General features: G+C 28.9%; 1 protein-coding gene and 1 long non-coding RNA gene across 2 annotated transcripts; one reads left to right on the top strand and one right to left on the bottom strand.

Moving 5' to 3' along the window:
- Window positions 1-1,418: 1,418 nt before the first annotated feature.
- LOC122859488 lies at window positions 1,419-1,780 on the top strand. The gene is made up of 3 exons (XR_006374352.1): window positions 1,419-1,499; window positions 1,570-1,602; window positions 1,674-1,780. It is a non-coding gene; the product is annotated as an uncharacterized LOC122859488 (long non-coding RNA).
- Window positions 1,781-13,503: 11,723 nt separating this feature from the next.
- Window positions 13,504-16,394, bottom strand: LOC122859487 (odorant receptor 43a-like). Its single transcript, XM_044163101.1, has 7 exons — window positions 16,104-16,394; window positions 15,835-16,021; window positions 15,708-15,732; window positions 15,586-15,634; window positions 13,956-13,982; window positions 13,692-13,875; window positions 13,504-13,618 (listed from the first exon to the last, which is right to left on the bottom strand). The coding sequence occupies exons 1-7, from the start codon at window positions 16,377-16,379 to the stop codon at window positions 13,563-13,565; spliced, it is 804 nt and encodes a 267-aa protein (XP_044019036.1). The 5' UTR covers window positions 16,380-16,394; the 3' UTR covers window positions 13,504-13,562.
- Between the last annotated feature and the right edge of the window lie 4,397 nt (window positions 16,395-20,791).

Below are 20,791 nucleotides of genomic sequence, written 5' to 3'. Positions count from 1 at the left end.
AAAAAAAAATAAAACTCTGAACAAGAAAATATTATTTATTTGAAAATACGTAGAAAGTTTGTGAGACATAAAAAAAATGAATTGATTACAAATTATACAAATGTTTATTGAAAAATAGAAAAAAATATATATTCATTGTTTTCCGGGGTTTTTTTTTTGAAAACACCTAGACGAGTAAAAAATTATTTCGTTTTCGTTTTCAATGAACATTTGTTCATTTTGTAATTATTGTATTGTTTCTATTAAATTAAATGTTATTAAATTAATTACAAAATATAGAAATGTTTATTGAAAAAATAGAAAAAAATCAATTTTTCATTGCTTGAGCTGACTATGTACTTTTAGGGCTTTTTTACATGACAAAATAATTACAAAATATACAAATGTTCATTCAAAAATAAAAAACATTTTAACGTTTAGGGTTTTTTGTCATAAACCCTAAAACTATATAGTGAGCATTCGAGGCAAACAAAATAATTTAATCAATCACAAAATGTACAAATGTTGATTGAAAAATAGAAAAAAATAAATTTTTTATTATTTAGGGGTTTTTCAAAAGAAGCCCTAAAAGTACATACGGAAGAGCTGCCTATGTACTTTCAGGGGTTCTTTTATGAAAACCCCTAAACAATAAAAAAATTATTTTTTCTCGTTTTCAATGAACATTTGTATATTTTGTAATTAATTTCATTGTTTCTATGCCTCAAAAGCTGACTATGTACTTCTAGGGCTTTTCACACGACAAAATATACAAATTTTCATTCGATTATAAAAGAAAATATTTTATCGTTTAGGGTTTTATTTTTTTCGGAATAAACCCTGAAAGTATATTGACAGTTTCTAAGACAAAAAATATAAAATTATTTCCAAAATATACAAATGTTTATTGAAAAATGGAAAAAATAATTTTTTTTTATTGTTTGAGATTTTTATATGAAAACCCCTGAAAGTTCATTTGAAAGAGCTATGTACTTTCAGGGCTTTTTTTCAAAAAAAAACCCTTCAACGATAAAAAAATTATTTTCTTCTAGTTTTTAATGAACGTTCGTGTATTCTGTAATTAATTTGGTCGTTTTTATGCCTCAAAACCTGGCTTTGTACAATTTTTTAATAATCACTTGTATAACTTGAATCTTGAAATAAAAATTTGTATATTATGTGATCAATGTATCGTAAAAAAAAGCAATAATAATAATTATAATTCTAACAATATTGTTCATTTAATTTTTCATTTATATTTATTATTACAATGTATATTTTTAGAGAGTACACAACTGGTTTTCCTGCTATTCATCAGCTCATAGCAAGTCAGGATGGAAAACATTTGAAATTCAATCTCAAATACTGGGAATGGGAACATAACCATGAGGAAACGTATGATGAACTACAGATAAAGTACAATGTAGCTAGTCGTAAAAGGAAAACCTCGGATCGGGGAAATGTTCCCATTCCTCGTAAAAAACCCAAGTCAATGTGTAACGCATCAACGCAAACTGATGGTAATTTTCTACTTATTCGATAAGTTTATTACGGTTTAAAATTAGTTATTAATTCTAAATTTGTTTACAGATGTTTTGACTACTACATCAACGCAAACTGATGGTAATTTTCTACTTTTTCAATTGTTTTATTATGATTTATAAATTAGTTATTAATTACAAATTTTTTCACAGATGTTTTGATTACTCCAATAATTCCTGGAAAAAAGAAGATGAAGAAGAAAAAGAAGGACCGGCTAAACATCCAGAAAAAGAAAAAGAAAGTAAAGTTAATAATGATGAAAAAAAAGAACTTCAGAATGATGAAGATGAAAAAAAATTACGTGAACGTGAAAAAAAAGAACATGATGTAGAAGATGAAGAATCACGTGAACCTGAAAAAAGAGAAGAAGAAAATAGAGTTGATAATGATGATGAAAAAGAAGAACCACGTAAAAAAGAAGAAGGTGATCTTGATAATGATGAAGATGAAGAAAAATTACGTGAACGTGAAAGAAAAGAAGAAAATAGAGTTGATAATGATGATGAAAAAGAAGAACCACGTAAAAAAGAAGAAGGTGATCTTGATAATGATGAAGATGAAGAAAAATTACGTGAACGTGAAAAAAAAGAAGAAGAAAATAGAGTTGATAATGATGATGAAAAAGAAGAACCACGTAAAAAAGAAGAAGGTGATCTTGATAATGATAAAGATGAAGGTAAACTTGATGATGATGAAGGTGGAGAAAAGTTACGTGAACGTGAAAAAAAAGAATATGATAAAGAAGAAGAAGAAACACGTGAGCCTGAAAAAAAAGAAGAAAGTAAAGTTAATAATAAAGATAAAAACGAAGAAAAAGAACCACGTGAACCTGAAAAAAAAAAACATGATGAAGAAGAAGAAAAACCAGGTAGACGCGAAGGAGAAAAAAGAAAAGTCCAAAATGAACAGAAAGGAAAAAAAAGCCAAGAGTACTTACTGATTTATCAATAGAAAAAAAAGTAATGATTGTAAGATACAATACTAGATCATCATCAGCAAATCAATCATAAATGTTTTCTCCTCAAAATAAAAAAATAAAAAATTAAATTCTTGAAATAAATTCAATGCGTTTGTTTTATTGCTTTAGGGTTATTTGAAAAAAACCCTAAAAGTACATATAAAAGAGCTATGTATATTGAGGGTCTTTTTTAAAAAAAACCCTAAACGATAGAAAATTAATTTTTTTTCTATTTTCCGATTAATGGTTGTACATTTGGTGATAAATTTTCTTTTTTTCTATGCCTCAAAAGCTAACTATGTACTTTCAGGACTTTTTTACATGACAACATAATTACGAAATTTAAAAATTTTAATTTGAAAATAAAAAGTAATAATATTTTCTTCTTTAGGGTTTTAGTTTTTTCTTTCAAATAAACCCTGAAAGTACATAGTGAGCGTTTAAGGCATAAAAAAATAAAATTAATTACAAAATATACAAATGTTCATTGAAAAATAGGAAAAATCCATTCTTTATCGATTTCGAAAAAAAAGCCCTAAAAGTTTTAGGGTTTTAGGGTTTTCGTCAAGACACAGAGGGTCTAAAAATATTTGAATTGTTAGAATTTTACGTTTAGGGTTTTTAATTGGTTATAGAGTTTTAGGGCCTAAATCTCTAAATTGGTTTTAGGGTTTTAAAGTAATATCTGAAACTTATGCAGTTTCAGTGTTTTAGGGTCTTGACAACATCCAGTGATGAATATAATATTCAACCAGATGGCGTGCTGATTATCTCTCACCGTCAATTTCGGTCGACTGTCAATTTTGGTACCCACTCAGTCTTAGATTCCAACATAAACCTTCAACCGACGTTAAAGATGCTCGATTCTATGTCAAAATGGTATAATTTTCGACACTGAAACACGGTTGATCCAAGGTTGAACTGAATAAGAAAATAAATCACCCAAAAAATACCTAAATTTATTAATATGATAGTAAGAAATAATAAAAAAAGGTAGTATTAAATTTTTTTAATCAGACTCAACCTCGATTGAACCTTGTTTGGACGTCGAAAAGTAACGTTATTCGGAGTTTAATCAGGGTTGCTCGAGATTAATCCAAGCTTAGAAATTATTATTACATCATCTGTATGTGTGCTTCGTGCGGAAGAGAATCACCCACATTTCGTCCTAGTTGCACAATATACTATTTCAGACAAAGATTGAGGTAATTGCTGACTGAAAGTTTCCCGGAATTTTAAACCGATGTTCCACTTATTTTAAGAAATTATGAATAACGAATATCATCTTCATATATTTAGCCTACATTTGGTAAGGTATCCCTTATTGCTGGACAATCAACAATACCACTAATCAATTTAAAAAAAAATGTAGTTAAAGCAGCGTCACGTCTAAGATCCAGTGGGGTAATATTGGACCTCTCAATAAGGTCACTATCATCCATACCTTTACGAGGGTAGATTCCCTCTCTTCTAAATAGTATACATTTTATGAATCTTCTTTGTACTTTGTTGATTAATTTTAGTTGTTTTTTATTCCTGATAATATATGATGGTAGACAGTATTCAATTTTACTACGCACAAACGAATTATACAGTGTTTTAATAGTTGATTTATTATTAAATGATTGAGATATTTTAATGACAAATGCTAGTGAACACATGGCAATTTTTACCATGTTTTCTATTTGTTTATCAAACAACATCTTACTGTCAAATACAATTCCAAGATCTGTAAATTCATTAGTACGAGACAAGATTGTATTATTTATATTATAGTTAAATTTGATGATAGATCTCGATCTAGAATATGACATAACATTACATTTTGAAATATTAATTGTAAGACTATTATGTTTACACCACAACACAAACTGGTTTATATTATCTTGAATATGTTGACAATTATTATTAATAGGAAAGTAAAGTTTAACATCGTCTGCATACAATAGTGAATAGCAACTTAATTTTTCAGATAAATCGTTTATATATATATTGAACAGTAGTGGTCCCAGGTTGGATCCCTGGGGAACCCCTGATGTTGGAATATATGGCAATGACACAGCACTATTAACATATACATAACATTTGCGATCGTTTAAGTAGCTCCAAACAAGTTTAATTATACAATATACATGGTAGTAGTCCAATTAGCATTAATTTACGAATTAAAATAACCCAGTTAATTTTATCAAAAGCTTTGGACATATCCGTATAAACCACATCGACTTGCATTTTATTAGAAATTCTAGGCATGATAAATTCCGTTAGTTCAAGCAAATTAGTAGCAGTGCTACATTTGGGGAAAAGCCATGTTGATTTTGTGCCAGAAATTGTGAAAAATATGAGAGAATTATATTATATAATGCTTTTTCAAATAACTTAGAAAGTACAGGTAGAATAGAGACTTATCTGTTGTTTTCAATGAGCTGGTGATTACCTTTTTTAGGTATTGGTAAAACCTTTGAGTTTTTCCAAATACTAGGAAATGTTCCCGAGCAAATAGCTGGATTAAATATAATATAAAGTGGAGCAATAATTACGTCTGGACGAATTTTGATAATAGTAGAAGGTAAACCATCTAACCCTACTGAGAATTTATTTGAAATTGAGAGTAACAACTGAGCAATAACCGTAGTGTTGATTTGAATACATTGAGAATCATGAAGTTGATTAAGATAAAACAATTCGTTATTTGCATTATAATTATTAATGTCTGACTTATCAAACACACTCGAAAAATGTTTAGCAAATAAGTTAGCAATTATCTCTGAGTCATAGCAAATACCATCTTCAGTGATTAAACAATTTGTTTTATTTTTATTACTTCTTAATGAGTTAACATTTTTCCAAAAAAATCTTGGACAAGTATTAATACTATTCTCAACTTCATTATTGAACAATTTATGATCCTTGATCATTTTATATTTAATTAAAGCTTTAAAACTTTTTAATCTGGTTGAATTTGCATTACATTTATTTCTTTTGTTAATCTTATCATATTTATCTTTGACTATTATTAATTCAATTAAGCCTTTCGAATACCAAACTGGATATTGATTAATTTTTTTAGTAGATTTTTTGTGACGATAATTTTTGTTAATAATCAAATTAATTGTTGAATAGAACTTGTCACATAATACATCAATGGATGATTGATGATTATACTGCAATAATTAAGACCAATTAATTGCTCTTAAGTCTTGTTTGAATTTATCAATATCCAATTTATTAACATTGTAATTATTATTAATATTTTTGATGTTAGAGTAATTGTTACATTTAGAATAACAAGTATTAATAATTTCAAATGATATTGGAGGATGATAGCTGTCAGTAGGGACGAGTGGCACACATGCGACAACAGATAAGCTAGATAAATTAGTAAAAATCAGGTCAAGAATACCATCATTGCAGTTACTAATTGTGTTGTGTTGTTGAAGATTAAGAATTGACATGAACTCAAATAATGCAATATTTTTTTTATCTATTTTTTTAGAATAGGTGACTGAAAATTCCGGTCCAATTATATAATGCTTTGAAATTTGAGAGTGAGTCTGACTCACGAATATTTGTAGGAATTGAGTTCCATATGAGAGGTGCTGTTACAGAGAAGGGATGTTTGTAGGTGTCGGTTCTGTAGTTCGGTACTATCAATGCTTGTTGTGGCTGTTGATTACGAGTTGGTCGACTTGTTGCAGATACCATAAGAGTTCTTGCAAGTTACTGAGGTACATTAAAATTTATCACCTTGTATATTCACATAGCAATGTATAGTAGCCTGGTATTCTCTAGGCCTAGCCAGCTCAGTTGATGACGGTGACTTGATATTGGTTGATCCGTTCTAAGACAATAGACGTACCTAACACCACGATTTACAATTCCTTTGTAGTTGGAGCTTCAGATCGAGTACAGTACCAAGTCATTGTAGTGCAACTGGACAGAAGTGTACGTGAGGCGTCATTAGAGTTAGTACCAATTTTTTACGCTGTTCCATGTCAGTGTATTTGGTTATGTTAAATAGTTAAAAGAAAATTGAGTTTGTTTTTGAGATGACATTCATCACGTGATCTATAAAAGAGAGCTTTGCATCCATCAACACTCCCAGGTTTCGTACTAAAGGTGAAAAATTGATTGGTTCTGTTGGTGTACCAAGTGTATTATGCTCAGTCTGCTAGAAATTGTTCATGTAACGACGCGCTCCAAAAACATTTGCTTGAGCCTAATTTAGATTGAGAGAGAGTTTATTTGCTGTTGCCCAAGTTTTAATGTTTAATATATCTTCGTTTATTTTACAAATCCATTTATCAATTTCAGATACTAAACAGCTACAATAAATTTGAAGGTATATGTTACCTTAGTAATTATTTATTTACGCGAGCAATTGTTTCTGAAAATACATAGGCTTTTATAGGACTGGTAACGAGAATGTTTTATGGTAGGAACACCTCTTGACCAATCATTACAAACACTTCTCATGATACTCAGCAATTAATTATTGCTGACTTATTTTAGCTTCGTTTCAACGGATGTAGAATATTGCATTTTTATTAAAAGAACAAAAAAAAGATTATGGTATTTCACAATTTGATAGAACGCTGAATGAATTATTAATAAAATGAATATAAAATATCGGATTACATCCGGTGAAGTTTGGATAATGTGAACAATCATGATCATATAAGCAAATACGTCACAATACCTTGTCTTATATCATTTATAAGGTTAACAAGACTTGTTTGAGTACTGTGGCCTTTTCTAAATCTACATTGAAAATTGTCAATCAGTTGATGTTCATGAAGATGACTGACGATTTGTTGGTAAACAATTTTTTCAAGAATTTTACAGAAGTATGATAAAAGTGTTATGAGTCTATAGTGTTCTTTGCTGGTAGGATTAGAAATTTTATTTATTGCCATGATTACCACTTTTTTCTACGAATTGGGAAAAGTTGAGGTTTGAAGTGAATTGTTAAAGAGATCAGTGAGAAAATAAGAGAGCGCTGGTAGAAGTGGTATTATCATTTTTTTAGTTATAAGGTCATGTCCTGTTGCATATGAATTTATAGTTTCCGCTAATGTTTCAGTAGTATCTGTGGTTACGAATTGAAAAGTGAAGAGTACACCATGAAAAGGAGCTAGGGGAACTAGGTCAATATCAGGGTGTGCTGCAGTTGAAGCAAACCCGACGAAAAAATTGTTAAGTACATCTGATAGAACTCTGACCATACCTGTGTGACATTCTGGTTGCTTAATTTGTATTTGTAAAAACTGATACGAGAGTCTAGTGCTCTAGTTCTGTGTTTGTGTCTAGCTACACTATATCTTTCCAAATCTTGTGTATTTTCAGTACGTTTGAACTTCCTGTATAGTGATTGAACTAGTTTAATTTCATTTTTGAGTTGCTGAGACAGCCATGGTTCTGTTTTCTTAGCATTAACTATTATAGTTATTTCAGGTGCAAATTCATTCAACTGTGCCGTAAGAGTTGTGTTGAAGTGTAGTGTTTGATTCTCTATCTCGTCATCTGTTGACTCCATAGACGAGAGAGTATTAAAGAATTGTTGTAAATCTTCTGGTTCAAGTAATTTGCTCAGGTGTTTTTATTGTTTTCGGATTGGGGTCTGTCACATGTTGGTCAAATTCAGAAGAGAGAAAGTGATGCCCAGTTTGTTTTTCTTTACAATACGGATTACATACTATTGGGCCGAAACTTTGTTTGACGATGGGATTTACTTTCAACCTTAAATTATCAAATTAAATTTTCTTTATTTATTTTTTGAATAGATTGATAAGGTATGATGATCATTATTAAATAATATCGCGTTGCCATTTTCATTATTATTAAAGACAGAATTACTAGAAAATATGAACCAAGGTTATCCAACAAAGAAATTATTACGTACTGACAGACTGAATTTTATTGTTTTCAACGTTAACATTTTCATTTTTTTACACATTTTCTATTGATAACACATTTCATTTAAACCGAATATTCACCAAAATTTTGAAGCTTGTAACCTAATTTTGACCTACACTTCTATTCATCTATCGGCCTGATTATTTTTAAGCTGGTTGATTCAAAAACATTATCGTTCATGTTTTTTCAATTTTTTGATTATGTTTAAACGCAATCAGATGAATCATTTGGGACTATAGCGCATTCTCTGTCTTTTTCCAACTCTGTGATGGTATGAGTGTAAAGCAGTCACGACCGAAGCGCCACCCGTTGACTCTGCCGCGTAACAGGCTATTATTTATAATAATTAATAACTCGGCTGTTTATGAAGTTATAAGATCGGATGAACGCTAAAAACGATCTCCATGATAAGCTCTTTGATTTAAAAAAAAAATCATAATGATCGGTTGGGTAGTTGCTGAGAACATATGCCTCAAAGGTTTCCATTTTCACATTTATATATCGTCGCATTAAAGGATAAAGGGCGTAAGTGCCAAAAACGTCAATTTTAAAGGAAAAAGGGCGTAAGTGCAAATTTATTTATTTTTGGGTTTTTCATGTAATTTTAAAGCTAAAAAAAAAAAAAAGGAAAAAGGGCGTAACAACCTTTGATAAAGGATAAAGGGCGTATGTCCAGGGACTTACGCCTTTTTTCCATTATCAAAATTATTTTGATAAAAGATGAAAGGCATATGTCCAAGGATTTACGCCTTTTTTCCGTTATCAAAATAATTTTTAATAAAAGATGAAGGGCGTAACTCCAATTTTATTTTAAATTCATTCAATCGTAGGGTTTTTAAATTATTAATTATTTATTTATTGATAATTATAAATAATTGATTATAAATAAAAAAAACATAAAAAACATTAAAACTTAAAAAAATAATTGCAAATAATAAGTTATAAAATTATTTAAATTAATTTTTTTAATCATTCCGGGCATCTGACCACGCCCATCAAATACATCATTATCGTCTTCATTAGACCGGGTTTCTCGATCTGCTGGTTATAGATATGTCAAAGAAATTATTGAATATTTTGTTTAGTAAACGATATAAAATGAAAATTCAAAACGAGTTTACTCGCCTCCAGTGTGACGTAAATTTTTGTAAAATTCATGGTGTTGTCTAACAATAACATGCTGATTACACAAAGAAATTAAATCGTTGTACTTTGCTGCAGATATTGGAAATAGAGCATGGTACATTTGGTTGAGAGGTAATGCACGGAATCTATTGACTCTGATCACTTGAAAATCATCTTCATAATCTGTTTTAACAAATAATTTTCTGCAACGTGTTTTGATGCATTAAGCATTTTAATTTAATTTCAATGATTCATATTAATAAATTAATTTTAATTCATAAATTTTTTGTATTAATAGATGATTATAAAAAATTATCATTTGGAATTACAAAATATTTCACAACACAACAATAATGACACTGAAAACATACTTCGGTGAGTTTTTTCGAAGTTGAATAAACCGAAGATTCTTCCACTTTAATGTACTTCCATCAGTTGTCACGAGTTTACCATCCAAGCCAGCCTAAAATTTGTTATCGTTAAATTATTTATTCATTTCTAAAGTATAAGTTTGATTATAACATAAATTACTTGTAGTTTATATGCTTTAAAATCTAAAAATTTTGTTTGATTCATTTCATGAACGACGTATGGCTTTTGATCTTGTTTAGCTTGTCTAGCTACACGTTGCCAGTCATCAGGTACATAAATTCTCTCTTTTCGAGAAGCCCTATTCATCAAAGAATGTACACTATCAGCTTCTTGATACGTATGACCAACTTCTAAAAATTTTAGATTTATTATTTCAAGAGAAGGATGACTCGCAATAGCATGAATTAACATGGCAACCACTATTAAATTTTTGTTTTGTCCTTGAAAAAAATTACCATTATTATTTTGATCAAACATTTGATTAATGTATAAAATAATTATTCAAATTTACCATAAATATTTCATTACCTGAACAGTTATCTGCATATAAATTTATTATTTTCTTTTTATCAGAAATTTTCTTTGAAAAAAATTCATACAAACAAGATGATATTTCAATGGATCCCTTACTACCTTGTAATTCATCCCACATGTAACAATGACCTATTTGTAATATAAAAAATGTGAACGTTAGAAATCAGTCAATTACAAAAAAGTTTGAAATTAATAATTAAATAAGTAAGTAACCTTGTTTTTGATTTGAGATGTATACAGTTAAATTAAAACTGGCTAACTTTCTTTTATAATAAATATCTTTATTATATAACAGGGCTAAACAATATAGCTTGTAAGTCAAAACAGGCAGTCATCATCGTTTTATTTGTTTTAGATAATTCTTCATCTTTTATTTTTTCTGCTCTGGCTCTATCTTTTCTAATGAGATGTGTGTTATATTCATCTTGTTGATCATCCTGATCACTTTTATCCCATGTATAAAAGTACACCAACATCTGTCTTTCCTGGGTTGGTGAAATGAAATATTTGAATTTTTCAAGTGTTTAATATAGATAGGTTTTGATACTGGTTGTTGATTTTTTGATAAAGCAGAAGCTTCATAGAGTCGGTATGCTTTAGCTTGACTTATATTTCCTTCAACATAAACTCTTGTTGAGTTATGACGAACGTAGTGAGCTGGTGTCAATGGTAATAAACGAATATGCTCAAGTACTAATTCATGTGCGTTTTCTGACAATTTATTTTTAGGTGGAAAAGTCCACGACCATCTAATAAATTATGCCACGTCATCTGTGTTAAAAAAAGCACACTACATTCAAATAAAAAAAAACTATTGAATATTGAATTTCAATATGGTATAATATGAAAGTACAGTAGGAATAAAATTATTGTAAATTTAAAAATTATCTAATATAAAAAAAAAAATTTTTTTTTTAGATACAAAATAATTAATAATTTAAAAACCCTACGATTGAATGAATTTAAAATAAAATTGGAAATACGCCCTTCATTTCTATTAAAAATTATTTTGATAACGGAAAAAAGGCGTAAATCCTTGGACATACGCCCTTTTTCCTTTTTTTTTTTTAGCTTTAAAATTACATGAAAAACCCAAAAATAAATAAATTTGCACTTACGCCCTTTTTCCTTTAATAAAAAAAAAATTTTCAAAAATGGCACTTACGCCCTTCATCCTTCGGTGCGACGATATATAGATAAATTGTATGTCCATGTTTGATTTCATAATATTCAATATAAAAGGACAGAATGGGTTATGCCATTTTTCTGATGGTAGGCGCTTTAGAAAAACTCGAGGCCTTCTGATTCCCGCTCGCAGTTTGTGGTGATACTCATCATCTGACATAATATTGTTTCTAACATAAAAATCATCAATATCAGTATAATATGTTTTTTCAAGTTTATCCCTTATACTTTTATGATGTCTAGAGTAAGGACCAAATCCATTCCTTCTTTCTGTATGGGAAATAGTAAAATTGTTGATTGACATGGCATGAATGGAGCTTCGAACCAGCTTACTTTCTTATTTCCGACAACGTATTCATAGGATGTGAATGTATGATGATGTGTTTGTAGATTTACATGCCCTGATGCATCATCAGCTAATACAGAAATAACTCGATCAATTTATTTTATGAGGCCTGGAGAGTCTTTACCAGCAACAAAATCTAGGAACTATGCCAACCAAAATAAAGTGTGTGCATGAGAACTTCCTGTATGTTAAATTCAATTCTTTTAAATTAATGAACCACATAATATTTATCAAATAGGCTATATCTTGGTGATGATAAGACATTCATGAGAGTATTAACTAGTTTGTTAAAATGAAGAGCACAAGAATTGTGTGATTGGGATAATTATTTAAATAACAATTTTTGTAATGGGTTTTCTTCGTGAAAACAATATACATCGTCTTTATAATGAACTGTGCTCCGTTATACAAAATTTTGAGTGTCGATAAAATTATTTTTTTTTGATTGTTATGTAAATTGATATTATTTTGTGTACTATTTTTGCGTATTTTTCAGGTTCCTTTTTACCTCTCCCTACATTACGCAAATTTATCTCTCTACCATTCTATTGTTTCTTAGGTGAGCAGGATAAACAGGGCTAATTAAATTACATATCAGGCAGGATTATTTTATAGGGCAATATTGGGTTATCTAATAAGTAATCCGGCCACGATATTTCAATTTAAATTGTTTTAGTCATTTATTTTAACGAAAAATTTAACATCTATTTGAACGAAAATTCCACATTTATTTCAATAATAATTTAAACATTTGTTCAAACGATAAATTTAATATTTATTTCAGCAAATGTTTAAATAAGCGTTCAAGTATGAAATTTAATTTTTGTTGAAATAAATATCAAATTTATTGATTTAATGAATGTTGAATTTACTGTTTCAATAAATGTTGCCTTCATTGTTTGAAGAAATCATAAAATATTTGTTGAAATTAATGTCGAATTCATTGTTTGAATAAATGTTCAATTTATTGTTCAAATAATTGTTGAAGATTTTATTAATGTCAATGTCTAATTTATTGTTTAAATGAATGTCCACAACAATTGAAACTATTTTTTTGACACTAAATTCTACAATTCATTGTGTTTAAAAAAGTATCGAATTCAATGATAAAAAAAGGTTCAGAAGAATGTTAATCTACTGATTGAAAATGAATGTTAGATTTTGTTCAGAAATATTTCTTTTGAATATGGTAAAAAAAAATAATTAAATATATAACATAAATTTTTTATATTTTACCGAACTGTGAATCTATCTACCACATTTTAAAAAATTTATTTAGTTGTTTCATTTAAGCTAACTTAAAAAAATCACCCCTTTCAGAACTAGCAAATGTTTATTCTATTTATCGAAATGAATTACTAGGTTGCTATAGCAATTAAAAACAGCGAGGAACTCCGGCAAACATCCTGGCTTTGGTCATAAGTTACTACAGAACGTCCGTACTTTTCACCGAATCTCGAATTTTTTTGTTTTTTCTCTCCGTGTAAATAAAATAAAACTTTGAGCAGCATTGTTAGATAATTAATACTCATCATTTATTATTATTCTCTTGACTAATTTTTCAATAATCGTAATAATCTATTCACTAAAAATAGAAAATTGACATCAATTTTGTAGCATAAGTCTTAACACCGAGAAGAATGAAAACATCGACTTTACAACTGAAAAAGATACAAATACTGTCAATTGAACAGTTCGTTCATTTAAGTATAAAGAAAAAGTTGAATTTTTTACCAGATTTAAAAGAAATTAAATTCATATCAGATAGTTTACCGGCAGTTAGACGAAATGGGTTGTTACTCCGTATCATGATGAGTTTCATATCTTTAGCAGTACGAGATGACAGTTCATACCAAGGACAATTATAAATTGCAGTCTGTAATTTTTCAGTTTGATTCGATAAACATTCACCCATGAACTAGAAACGTAAGAAAGCTGATTAATGATATTGACTGTGTATGAATACTCTATGTTCTTTATCCAAAATGTTTGACGTACATTGTAGATGAACAATTGCATCATAACCTGTTAAAAAAAAAATAAAATTGTATGAAATATCTGTGGTTTCGCAAAAAATTAATATCGTTAAACTTAAATGATATCCACTGTGTAACTGCTGAGACAGTACAAACTTGAATTTTCTGTGAAACTTATATGAATCATAGATTACGAATATGATATAAATCGATTATATTTTATGCAATCATTCGATGATGATGACCTACTTCAAGTCATAACCGAAGATTTAATTGGTTGGGTATATCTTTCGATTTTGGGCTTTCACTCTCATTGAGGTTTTTTTTTTTTTTGCATTTCGAAACTTTCAGCCTCGGAAAAATATATCTTGTTTATATGTTGTTTATACCGACTGTCCCATTTTAATCTATCAATGGAACTTTCTCGAAAAATATGGCTTGAATTGAAAAACGTTTCAAGTAAGAGTTGTAGAGTTTGGAGAAGGACATAGATGATATGATAAAATAAATTGAAAAAATTAAAAATGGCGGAGTTTCAGGTATAAACATAGTTTGTTTAAATGGATACTATATTTTTTTTTGTGCCAAAACTTTTTTTACCTCGAAACTAACACTTTTTATTTGAAAAATTTTTCGATCCATTGATAGATTAAAATGGGAGAGTCGGTATATCAACTTTTGAAAATATCGGAAATATATTACACAGATAAAATATAAATTATTTATATATGTTTACTTTGAAAAAAAATCTATAAGAAGTAAATCCTCAAAAATGAAAAAACAATTTTATATGAAAAACTTGAAAAAACCTATCATATTTTTTAGGTTAAAGTATAAAAATATTTTATACATCGAAGATGATTTAAATACATAAAGTTGAGAGAAATGAAAGAAAAAATGACTCTCATATCTGATTATCTCTGCACTTTTTATGTTCATCATTTATTATTTTACTGAGATAAAATGTTTCGGGATGATATCGAATTTTTTTATTTTTTTTTTTTTAAATTTGGTGATTGCTTTTGGAAAAAAAATAGAACAAAATGAGCATTTCAAAAACCGATCCGAACCAGAAGTTTATCTTTCACCGCAGAATAACAAAAAGCCACATTAAAAACGAAAACATAAGTGTGGCACGGAACATCAAAGAGAAAAAATGTTTGCTTTCTCGCAGTGAGTGATGCACACAGACGTGACACACACACAAGCATATATTGTAGCAGTATACTATACTTCGTTGTTAGCGCAGTGTTAGTGTCGGTCTGTATATGCAGAACCAATTTTTGAAGCAAGAGCGCAACAAAAATACGGGTACCCGGGTATAACTTTAGCATTACGATACACGGGTCCCTTAAGTTTTGAATATAAGTCCGATCATGCTAGCAGAAAGCAGCCTTAAGCAAAAATTATTTTTTTTCTTTTCAAAAATTTATCTTTTCTCAATTTAATTTTTTTTTGAAAAACAAGAACATATCGACTTTATCTTGTCACGTTAACATATATAAATTTGTCTGAGTTTACATAATCCTACTCTCAATGGACCAATTTCAACCTTTTGATTTGTGGAATTTTTTTTACAAAGTCTGTGAGTATTGTTTTGCTTAACCCTCCTCAAGACAATTATCACAAAAATTCTATCATAGCATACAAACCAATGTCAATCTGATGACCATTGCGATAATCGTTTGACTGTCATGATCTCTAGAATATTAATTCAATGATGTATAAGAAATGTAAATAACGCAAAATTTTAATGTATAATTGAAATTCTCACCGTAATCCAATAAGTAGCATAACTCCTGACAAGTAAAGTAAAAAAACATGTAAGTTCATTTATAATTTAGTTTGTTAACCATATAACATATATTTTATTAAAACTAAGGATAATTTTTTCTTATTACCAGCGATACATCCAACGAAAATGATAACAGTAACCTCACTTAAAATAATAAACGTACTTCCATTTTCCAAATCATTAGCAATATTCAATAGATGATTGTGTCGTTTAGCAAACATTTTGATTAACCTGCGCTGCTCACTTATATTTTCATTGCCATTAATTATATTAACACTAGTTGATAAAATTTCCTGTAAGATGAACAAAAAATAACTATTGACGAAAAAAATAGAGAACAAATTTATAGAATACATATTTTATTACGAGACATACGAATTGAGTGTAGACGTATAAGCCGAAACCATAAACGAAGACATTACAACAAACAGTTGCAATACTGAGAGTCCAAATAAATATTACTACCAAAGTCCAGTAGGCAAGGTAACTATATTCAGACATTGTGAGTGAAATCCAGCATCGTGGAAGAAGAGGGATGTTCCTTACGAATATGCTCTCGTTTTTCACTTCATCGATAACTTCGACTATTTTTGGAAATCTGTCGAGCATCAGTGGAAATGCAGTTGAAAAACCGACAGCCATTTGACACATGAGTAAAACTCTCCCTTTTCTTGCGTATACCAACATTACTGAATGAGATTGTTCTTCTTCAACACATGACCAATCCATTACCGCTGAGTCCACCACCAAATGTGATTTTTTGAACCAAGCTTGACTTCTGGACAGACGCCATGCAAACACTTAAAGTGTCGACAATTTCCATAGTAGTACCACAGTTTCCATATTCGAGAAATTTTTGAAAGAAGATGAACACTGACGATAGCTAGAAACATTGATTCTCTTATATGATGTCATTTTTCATATTTGTAGAGTGAACCAACTCAGTTGTTTTGAAATATCGAAAAACTTAGAATTAAAAGAATATACTTTTTTCTCAATTCTCGGGTTATTGACCGTAAATGGTTTTAAAATAAGTTCACCGTGAATCGGTATTTCTTTATTGACAAATTATATGTTAACAACTCATGCTGAGCTGACTTATAAAAACAAGTAAGTGTCAAGTGTAAAGCTTTTTACTCAAAAATTTGTCAAAGGAAAACCATAAATTAAAGAAATTTCCCAATTTTGATCTACATTTTTTGATCTACTGATTCAATTGATTTAGCCTGATGTAAGTTCCGCGGTAGAAAAATTTTTTAGGTCGAAAAGAGCACCATAGTTTGAAAAATAAACCGTTCCAAACTTTCATACTTTTCTGTAGCGTCTTTAGTAGTATGCGTGTAAGAAGGTTGTATTCACTCACATTCATCCTACTTCAGATTTGAGACCTCGAATTTTCGTCTGAATTTTGTAATAACTTTCATGATTCGAGGTAGAAGTCGATAATGTGTATTTTTTTATTTTTGTCATTTGAAAAAGTATAAACTGTAGAAGAATAGAAATTTTTTGTGAGAAAGTTCTTAAATCGGAGTGCAAATATGCCAGCGCTTCTTGCACGCTGTGTTACATTGCTTATTGTTGTCAACTTTGAGACTAAGTATCTCGGTTATAACGAGGTGAAAATTCAAAAAAAAACTTCCATCACTGTTGCTGGATACTCCTGTATCCGGAAAATCGATTTTATGAAAAATTTAATACATTAAAATAAAATAATTATCGAAAGTAAATATATTAATAAAAACAAAACATAAATTTACGATTTATGTACCCGAAAGCCTCAATTTTACATGAGCTGTTTATTTATTTATCATGATCCAATTAATTAATAATCAAAAGACGTGAAATATAAAAACAATGTCAAAATTTTAAAGTATAAAGTTGAATAATTTGCTGAATAAAAAAAAAAAAAATTAGGCGCTTTTTATTATAATATTATTAATATGTATCGCAAGCGTTATCGTGAAAAAGCGCCTAATTTTTTTTTTTTTCATTCAGCAAATTATTTAACTTTATACTTCTAACATTAGTTAAGGAGATAAAACAGAAATTAAAAGTCGAGACGTCACAGACCGGTGACTTAAAACTTTTATATACGGTAAACTCGCGTGCTGGGGTAAAATTGAGGCGAGACTCTACCGAGTCTCCTGATAAGGCATCAAACCTAGATCTTTTCTCGTTTATCACGCAGCCAACAGAACTTGTAGAAGAGATTTTGACGAATTTGAATAAAAAAATTGCTAGTGAAAATCAAGAATAGAAAAAAAAAATTAAAACACGAAACTATACTATACATATATACACGATATCTGCATAATCTTTTTGTGTTGATATGCATGAATGAATAACTATCATTGAAAATATTCATGAATATTCTTTAGTCTTTAGCTCATATTAATATATATCAATCGGAAATGAAATACATAGAAAGACGCTATGAGGAGCGTTTGAATTAAAAATATTTTTTTAAAGTAATTGTATAAGATAATAGATAATTACTTATTATAAACATTAATACTACAAATATTAATGAAACTGCTTTTTAAGAATTGAATTATTCGAGTTTGACGGCAATACTTACGTGAAATATTATGTATACTCCAATTTGTATCCCAGTTAAAATTCGATTATTGGTTGGCCAAATACCGAATAGAGTTGTCACGCGTTTGTAAAGTCCTAGTGCATATACTGTGTCTTCGTTCCATTGTACTGCCTGTTTGACTTCTTTATTTCCTTTATCTTCGTACATAATAACAGTGTTCTCGAAAAATAATAGTATGAAGCTTTTTCTACAAAACAATAAAAGGGGTTGTTTGTATACTGGAAACACTCTTTTGATGACATCATAAAGAGAATAAGTAATACATATTGATTGTTGCGACGCTTTGTACATAGTAATTAGTTTTCATTTTTATTTTTTAGTTATCTACCGATCGATTTCTGATGGAGGAATAAACAACTGATGTATGAAGACTTTGAAGAAAGGAAACTCCATCATGCAGTTTCTTTGTACCTTTCAGAGAGAAATCATAACAATCCAAAGTAAGGAAAATCTCCTGAGATTTTTACAAGAAATAGGAGTAAATTTAGAAATATTGTAAGAATTTGTTATTTTTTTTCGTTTACTCAAGAGATTTACCTCATTTGGTGTATAATTAACAAGCTTACAATAAAAGAAATATCTTTTTATGAAAAAATTTTTCCGGTAGTGAAAATTTTTCCTCCTGAATTTTGGGTTTTAAAACGAGAGAAAATTATTCCTGTAATAATAATTTTATTTTATATATATGGGGCATTCTGAGTCACTTCAGCTGGTCATCTGCCTGACCCTCACGAATTGAGTTGAAATTTTTTTATATGTTGTTTTTGGCTTTTTATGCAGCCTGAATTTTTCGGAAATTTTATGACGTATTTTAGCCGGTAAAGTCGAGTGTTTTAATGTTAATTCTCTTCTTTCATAAAAAGCCCCAATTTAAATACATGAAATTTTTTCCATAAAATAAGATACTCAATCCACGTATATTTAATTAAAAATTAGAGTGGGCCGAGACGTTTATATGCTTTTTTTTTTTTTTTAATTTTTTTTTTTTAAAATATTTTTTGTAAAACAAAAAAATTTTTTAAATACAAAAAAATAAAACAAAATTAAAACATATCTTGATAAAATTTCATTTTCAGTATATTTTGAAACTTAAAAGTGGAAAATTTCACGAACATTTCATTAAAAATTGAAATTGTCAGCAAACCTGACAAATGATCACATACATTCAAAGCTGAATTATGTCCAGCACAAAATGCAGATAATTTTATTTCAGTTATTTTAAGACATATATCCATCGCCTCTGATTTTAGTTGAAAACGATCAAAAAATTACTCCATTGTTGTTTGTTTTTGCTGACCTAATGTTCTTAGATTTGACGAATGTATCAAAGATTCCATATGATTATTCATAAATGATGTATCAGCTGTCATTTCTTTATTGCAAAAAATGCATTTAGATTTATGATTATTATCTGCCACTTCAGCCAAACAATATTTATAATTTTCATGTTGTAACCAAACGTCTTAAAATTTTTGTTGAACTTTAATTGTGATTTTCTTCTATGATTTTTCACCTCCAGATATATTGGGACAACTTGATGATCTTCGCTTTATTTGTGGCTTATTCAAAAGCGTTAAATTTTATTTTATTTAATCTATAAACGGAAATAAAAAAATTAGAAACGTCACTTTCATCAAATGAGGTAATGAATCATAGTTTTAAACATTCTATACCTACCGTAATTGCTAATAATATTTATTCGACGTGTTGATACTTCATAAATCTTTTTAAATGAATAGTTGAATTATTATGAATCTTTCTTGATTTAATTTGATTTTTTTATATATAAAAAACATTATTTGTTCATTCGTACTTATATATAAATATCTTTTTTATTGTAATAAAGAGGTTTATCTCTCTTATCCACAAGGATGCTCTCTTCCGTACCAACACACTTTACATCGACTTTCTTCAACAATCTGTTTAAGAATTGGAGTCAAGAGACCAATCAAGAGACCTTAAGTCTTTTCGATTAAAAGCAGGAAAGAAATAGGTCCATCAATATGAAAGAAAAGTATTGGACATGCGCAAAAACATCCTCGCACTTGTAAGGACTGCGACGGAGAGATTGTCTGCACCATAATGAAACGACACATCCCACTAAGAAAAGCATACACTAAGAAAAAAAATTGCTACAGATTAGCAAACTGTATCTTTGAACGTTTTTGTCCTAAGCTGAAAACAAAAATGATTAATTTGAGAAAAATGTCTCATTTAAAAATTTTTTTCTTTTAATTTGAGACAAATTATTTTTTTGAAAAATATAGAATTATTTCAAGATAACTTGAAGCTATTTTGTCTTCTGATTTAAGAAAAAAAAATTATTATACCTTTTAAAAAACAAGTCATTTAATTGGAAGCAATAAGCATTGAAATTGAGAAAAAATCTGCTAGAATAAAATGACATATGCCTTAATTCAAAAAAATATTGATTTTCTCCACGTGAAATATTTGTCAATTAAAA

Source organism: Aphidius gifuensis, linkage group LG6, assembly GCF_014905175.1.
Source record: "Aphidius gifuensis isolate YNYX2018 linkage group LG6, ASM1490517v1, whole genome shotgun sequence".
NCBI lineage: Eukaryota > Metazoa > Arthropoda > Insecta > Hymenoptera > Braconidae > Aphidius > Aphidius gifuensis.
This window is presented reverse-complemented; position numbering and strand designations above follow the sequence as displayed.